This window comes from Toxoplasma gondii, chromosome VIIb (genome assembly GCF_000006565.2).
Source record: "Toxoplasma gondii ME49 chromosome VIIb, whole genome shotgun sequence".
Taxonomy (NCBI): domain Eukaryota; phylum Apicomplexa; class Conoidasida; order Eucoccidiorida; family Sarcocystidae; genus Toxoplasma; species Toxoplasma gondii.
This window is the reverse complement of record NC_031475.1, coordinates 932,354-938,992: the sequence shown is the minus strand read 5'-3', so window position 1 is coordinate 938,992 and position 6,639 is coordinate 932,354. Positions and strand designations below refer to the sequence as shown.

General features: G+C 48.3%; 1 protein-coding gene across 1 annotated transcript; it reads left to right on the top strand.

Moving 5' to 3' along the window:
* Window positions 1-629: 629 nt before the first annotated feature.
* TGME49_262910 (NADH-cytochrome b5 reductase 1, putative) lies at window positions 630-4,525 on the top strand (the record flags this gene model as incomplete). The annotated part of the gene is made up of 6 exons (XM_002365350.1): window positions 630-1,198; window positions 1,855-2,052; window positions 2,372-2,651; window positions 2,919-3,128; window positions 3,675-3,877; window positions 4,284-4,525. The coding sequence occupies exons 2-6, from the start codon at window positions 1,968-1,970 to the stop codon at window positions 4,523-4,525; spliced, it is 1,020 nt and encodes a 339-aa protein (XP_002365391.1). The 5' UTR covers window positions 630-1,198; window positions 1,855-1,967.
* Window positions 4,526-6,639: the final 2,114 nt, after the last annotated feature.

The window sequence follows — 6,639 nt, the reverse complement described above, 5'->3', positions numbered from 1 at the left end:
GCATAACAAGACGGTGAATGCGCGAAGGGGGAACAACGAAGCGGGAAACAGATTGAGACGGGGGAAATTGGCAGAAAAGAGGCTTCGGAAGCGTGGAAACGAGAGGCATTATTTACGGAAATCGACAGAACGCGTGGAGGCCGATTACCTAGACGGGACAGCGGTTTACTCCGGAAACAATGGGAGACGAGGACCAGCGAAAAACAGAAACTGGAAGAGAAACTTGCGGGTTAGTTGGCTGGCACATACCAAGCGCCGTAGCGACCTATTCCGAAAGAAATGGCGAAAAACGACAGGTTCCGAGATACCAGGTGCCTTTTTCACCACACACACACACGCGCGGAAACGCCGAGCATCACAGGCACAATGGGAAGCCTGTATACACCAAAGTGCGTAGAATGTGTAGGTGAGGCCACGAATTTGCAATGTGCGTTCATCGAGAGGAACAGGCCCACAGTTTCTTTTACGCATTTGTCGCGTCGTTCGTGTCTTGATCCACATTTCCGACCCGGGCTCACGCTCGATTGCTGTGTCAAAGGATGCAAGCCGAGGCCACTGTTCAACACTCCTCGCGTGTATGTACACTCGAAGTGAGTCGCCTGAGTAGCCTGCAACTCTCCACCATGTGCTCAGATGTGTCTTGTTAGAGGCAATCGGAAACGGCGACTGCGATTTGCGCCGCAGCCGAGACATTGCTTCCGAAAGACCTCGAGAAAAAAGAAGAGCCCATCCGAGTTACGAGTGTGCCGACGCAACTTGGTTCCGAAGCACGAGGCAGACGCTTCGCTTTTTTGGTGTGCCTCGGAAAACGGAGACGGATGCGGATTTGTGACCAAGAATCGCTTCGGAGCTCTCGTCTTTGCACACAGAGACAGCCAGGTAGCGTCGCCCCCCTTGCGGCTTTTCACATGCAGTCAGTTAAAAGGATTAAAAGCGCTGGCATAACGTCGTAAAATTTGCAGACAAATTACCGTTGCCTGTGCTCGATTCCGTCTAACGCGGCAACTCGTTTTCTAAGACATTTTTTCTTACCAAGGACTTTTGAACGAACTGCAGATCCCCGACGTCTCTCTTTCGCCTGCGTCTTGCCTCTCGACTGTTTAAGGAGCTACCTGCGCGTGGCTTTCGAAGTTGACCCCCAAGCGAAGCAATCTTCAGAGTCCGTCTCGACTCTGAGGCTGGCAGCGGAGACCACTGAGTAGGTGCCAGAGGATATTCTGACACAAATCTATTTTCGCGGCTGCTGCGTTCCCAAGAAGTGGAGGCCCAACTTTCTCAGTGTAAGACCCGACACACACACACCCTCGACCTGTACTGGCGACAGTGCGCACTTCAAAAGATTCTGTGGCGCTTCGAGCCAAATGGGAGACTGAGACTTCATCAGCAACTACGAATAGAGACGTTTTCATGCGCAGCGATGCCTCATGGCTCAGCACACGTGCATCTTACTCTAGATCTAGCAATCTACATACATTCATATATTATGTGTGTGCTTGCGTGTGTTACTACAGCGTCAGTTGTTGGGCGTTATTTTACGGTTCTTTCCTCTCCGAACGAGCCGGGAAGTCCTTGGCATGTGGACTGACGCAGATCTGTGTAGATATATCTCGGTACGTGTTGCAGCAGTGCAGTCCTGAAAACGTCCGTCGCGGGAATTTCCTCTATGGCTTTTTTTTGTGGGTGACTTTGTCAATTGCTGACGAGCCACGAGCATCTCTCTCTCTTAACCTCTGTTGACTATTGGTGAGGTTTGTATCGAGGTCTACTCACATCTTACACTCTACTTCCTTTTCTCTCTCCTCACTACTTACGGTACTCTCTGCTTTTCTTGTATATCCTTTATCTCTGAGGCAGAGCCGGGCGCCGCCGAGATGCGACACTTGGAGGAGAATTCGGAAGAAAGAGAAACGGTTCTGATATCCTCCTGAGAGGAGATTATTCATCTAGAATTTCAAAGATTCAAGACAATGCAGGGGTCAGCAGCCGAAGCAGACCGTGGGGCAGCCTTTGGAAGCCTCTTCCCTCCGAGGCCAGAGCCTTCGTTGCTCCTCAGTACGTCCCCGAAACGCTTTCAGACAGTCAAGCGAAACAACACACATCTGCATTTGCTTCTCTTAAAAAACCACATAGAGCAACATTCGTGCATCTGTATTCATACATCCATGTATACGTATATGTATACATGTACATTCATCGCAATGTGGCAATTCTATGCGTGTATTAATGGGTACTTTTATATATCTACCTGGCGCATGATGAGAGGCCCACGAACATGTGCGCGTGTGTTTTTATGTGTATCAGAAGGTTTTGTGTGTCTGATTCATGTTCTTCATTGTCTCGTTCCCTTGTCATGCGTCGCTTTTTCTCTTAGGCGTCGTCGCTGCCGTCACTGTGTTGGTATGCGCCCTGCACTGGATGCTCAAGAATCGCGCAAGTGGAAAGTCGTTTTTTTTGTGGAGCGCCGAGTTGGCGACTCCGTTTCTGGACAAGTCGAGGAAGAAGCTGGTGCTTGTTGACAAAATCACCATCTCCCCCAACACCTTCAAGTTTCGCTTCCGCCTCGAGTGCCCCAGCCAATCTCTCGGCCTGCCTGTGGGAAAACATTTGAAACTCTTCGCACCTGCGCCCAAGGGAACTGTGCCTGGTCACTGGTGAGTCAAGAGAGCGAGAGAGATACAGAAGACGAAAACAGGGGAGGAGAGGCACGGAACGGAAAGAGGGAAAGAACGAGAGGGAGAGAAAGGAGAGTGAAAGACAGAGAGGGGGAAAAGAAGGAGGAGAGATGGGAGAGGGAGAGAGGAAAGGAAGGAGCGGGGAGACAACGAGAGAGAGCGAAGAGGTGACGACAGAGACCAAAAGGGGAGAGAAAAGGGATCGAAGCAGATTGAAGGGGCGAAGATGTGATACGTTTTTTTCAGGAACAAGGTGCCAGACACAGAGGCGGACCTGGTGGAGATCGAACGCAAATACACACCCATAACGGGAGATGAAGTGAAAGGCTATGTGGATCTTGTGATCAAAGTTTATCGGAAAGGAGAACTCGCGCAGTTCCCAGATGGCGGAAAGATGTCGCAGTATCTCGACAGTCTTCACCCTGGAGACCAAGTCGATGTGATGGGACCTTTCGGGTAAGATACCCGCAAACTGTCACCTTCTCTCTCTTCGCTCCTCCAGCTTCTTCCCAGCATCTCTGCGACGGGAAACGAACACAGAGCAACCCGCATATCTACTTTCCTATATATATATATATATATATATGTATGGCACCACATGTGGACTGACTCAGATGTGGATGGGAAGCTAAAGAGATACAGCTACATAGCGATACGTGGGCATGTAAAGTGAAAGATTGATTGAGCGAAAGCAAGATACGTACATATACAACTGTTTGGTCAAACGTTATCGGTTGATCTAATAACATTTATGCATATACTTACATTTCTTTATACATATATATATATATATATATATATATATATGCGTATGGGTAAACAGATATCCATGGGTGTGTATGTGTGTGGATCACGAATAGTTCGGATCTCTCTACCTAGACGGTATCTGCGTAGTGACGTATGCTTTGGTGTAGGTGTATTGTAGGTGGATATTTTTGGAGAATGCCTTTGTGTTTGTGAGTTGTTTGTATGCATGTTTTCGTCGCTGATGTATTTTTGCAGCCTCATCGAGTACTTGGGGAACGGCGAATTCCAGGTGAACCGGCGAGTGCTGAAGAAGAAGCATATTGGCATGGTTGCTGGAGGCACGGGCGTGACACCGATGTTTCAACTTTTGTCGTCGATTTTGCGGACAGGAGGAGACAAAACAACCGTCTCTCTTCTCTTCGCCAACCGGACCGAAGAAGACATTCTCTTGCGCGATGGTAAGCGACCCGTGCACTCAGCATATATATATGTATAAATAAATATATATATATATATATATATATGCACATAAATATAGAAATATATACATAGGTGTCGAAATATATCTCTATGTATGTATATATATGTGTTTGTGTCTTCATGCATGCGCTGGCGTGATCTGAGTTGTCCGCGCACTTGTAGATATACGTAAATAATGATATATATTTATACACGCTGTAGTGCTTGTGTTGGATACACATGTGTGTGTTGAGAGTTGTGTTTGTTTATGGTGCTGTATCAAAGAGACGCAAATTGCTTTCGTGCTGCTCGCTTCCGTTTGCCTTCACGGTGATTCGTTCGTTTGCGTCTTCTCGAGGAATCGGCTTTTCTTGCTTTGTGGGGCTTTCCTGTTGGCCTCGGCAGAACTGGAAGAGATGCGCGAGCAGTACCCTGACCAGTTCGAGTGTGCGTTCACTGTGGACGTTCCTTCGCCGACGTGGAGATACTTCTCAGGTTTCGTCAACGAAGAAATGCTGAAGAAAGTCATGCCTCCGCCTTCTTCTGATACGGCCATTCTCTTGTGCGGCGCCCCGCCGATGGTTCGCAGCTGCTCAGAACAGCTTGCGAAGCTCGGCTACGCCAAAGAGGATGTCCTCGAGTTCTAGAAACTCGCAAAACAAAGGGGCGTTGCGTGTAAGCGTGGCCGACGCACACAGAGCGTCGGTCAAGTTCAAAATAAGTGCCCTGGCACAAAATATAGGAGAAAGGGAACATAGCGATACGTCGCTGTCTAAGGCGTGTGTTCAGGCGTCACTGAGTTAACGCACGTTTCCCACTTTTGTGCCGATTCCGAGGGAGCAACACTCATCTCGGGTGGTCACAACTCAAACGCCTTTTTCTTAGATTTTTAACTCCATCGGCTTACTAGGTTTGCGTACCAACAGTTCCTTTTGCTCTGCTCAGCAGCTGGAGTAGGTATGTAAATAGGAAGAAAAACATATACAGTAGTGCACGTGTGCAATGCAGAGGTATGGGCATATGCGCACGTGGGTTTTTTGGGGGGCCACTGCCCCTAACACCCTCCGATTCGAAGAAGATAGAACGCGCCAAATGCAGAGATACGTGCCTCTCTACAAATCGATGCGGCGACGTAGAATTTCCGGTTTGGGAGCGAAAGTTTGTCTGTGACTTCTCCGGTCATTGTGTTAGTCTTATGCTAAACATCATGCATGGGACCGTAACAGCAGCGATGGAGCCCCTTGTGCGGTGTTGTACGTAGTGGCGGGAGACGTGAACAGCAAAAAACAAAAATCCTGGAGACATGATTGTTTTCCTGGAACGTTGACCCTAGAAAACCTCCTGCAGATCGCCTTTTGATGAGGCGACGGATGCATAGATATGCTTTGCACTTACTCGCGGTATAACAGAGGAGAAAACCCCTTGCGTCCTTACAGTTAAAAAGGAAGAAACAATGTCCAGGCAGATGCTTGCGCCCACTATCTTACTATCTGCTTTCCGGCCTTACGTCTAACAGTTGTGGAATCGCCACAGCGAGGAACTTTCTCGGCGTTGAGTCGCTGGCGCAGAGTGGAGGGAAAAGTCATTGCTTGAGCTGTCGTCTTGAGCGTTCATGTGGTAAATCACGTAAATACCTAGGTTACTTAGTGCACGGGATAATGAGGTAAGTGACTTTTTACCGTCGTCTCTTTCCTCGGTCCTACATTAAGGAGGGTGAGACAAGGCTACCGTCGATTTACGAGGAAAAATTGATCGTTTCATATCTTCCTATTTGGACTGAAATAATAAAGGGTTGAGTTGTGGGTTAGTTTCAGTGCCCAAAGGCAGGGCAGTGGATTGGTCACCGAGGGAACTGTGCTCCCACCAATAAAGTCGTAAGTCACCAGGCATGCACTACCAATCAGGTAAGAACTGAAGCTAGACACTCTATTACTCACTATAAATGGGATGATAGAACCCGTCCTTGCTCTATGTCTTGGTAAGAGGGTGACTTCACCCACTGGCAAAAGTCAGAACTAACATGTGGACAGAAAACCAGCTGACTTTGCGTCTCTAAACTAGGACAACCTTGTGCAGATGTACATCTGCTAGTATGAGCAGGCGAAAGCAAGAGGCACAAAACAACCGTTGTCTGTCGTTTTTTTCAGGGTGTCTGGGTTCGGGCATGGACTACTAATATCTCTATATCGTTTCAAATCTTGGCAAATCAAGAGAAGTGAGGGCCCGAAAACAAGCAACAGGACGAAGAGAAGAAAAAAAGCGCCCATGTACTCCTGTACTCTCCAAAATCAAATTGTGTCTACGAGGTGGCTTTCTTTCTACACAAGTCCTCTGCCCGCGTATCGAGGAAGATGTTTCTGTATGGTAGGAAACTCACAGCAAGGTGCGCTGTAAGTGAAAACAAGGAAACGAAGACAGCAAAATTTCGTTCGTCAGGGCCGGCAGACTATGAAATGTGAAAAACCGCCAGGGCCCGTTTCCTGTGCCTTCACTGTGCTCCACAAGCTCAAAACTCACAGAATTCCTTGTCTTTGTAGGCGGTTCTTTCCCTGAGTTTTTTTGTGCCATCAAGAGGGGCATACAGAAACGGCAGTTTCGGTTTGAGGTCGAGACGGCACCACACATCCCTGAAACTCGTTTCACACCCTGTTGGAAACCCATTCGATGGGAAGGGTCCCAGAAGACGGCAAAGCTCCAACAGACTGGGCGCTGTAGGAAGACGCTGACGTCAGACAAAAAACATTCCTTCTGGAAGTTCGGC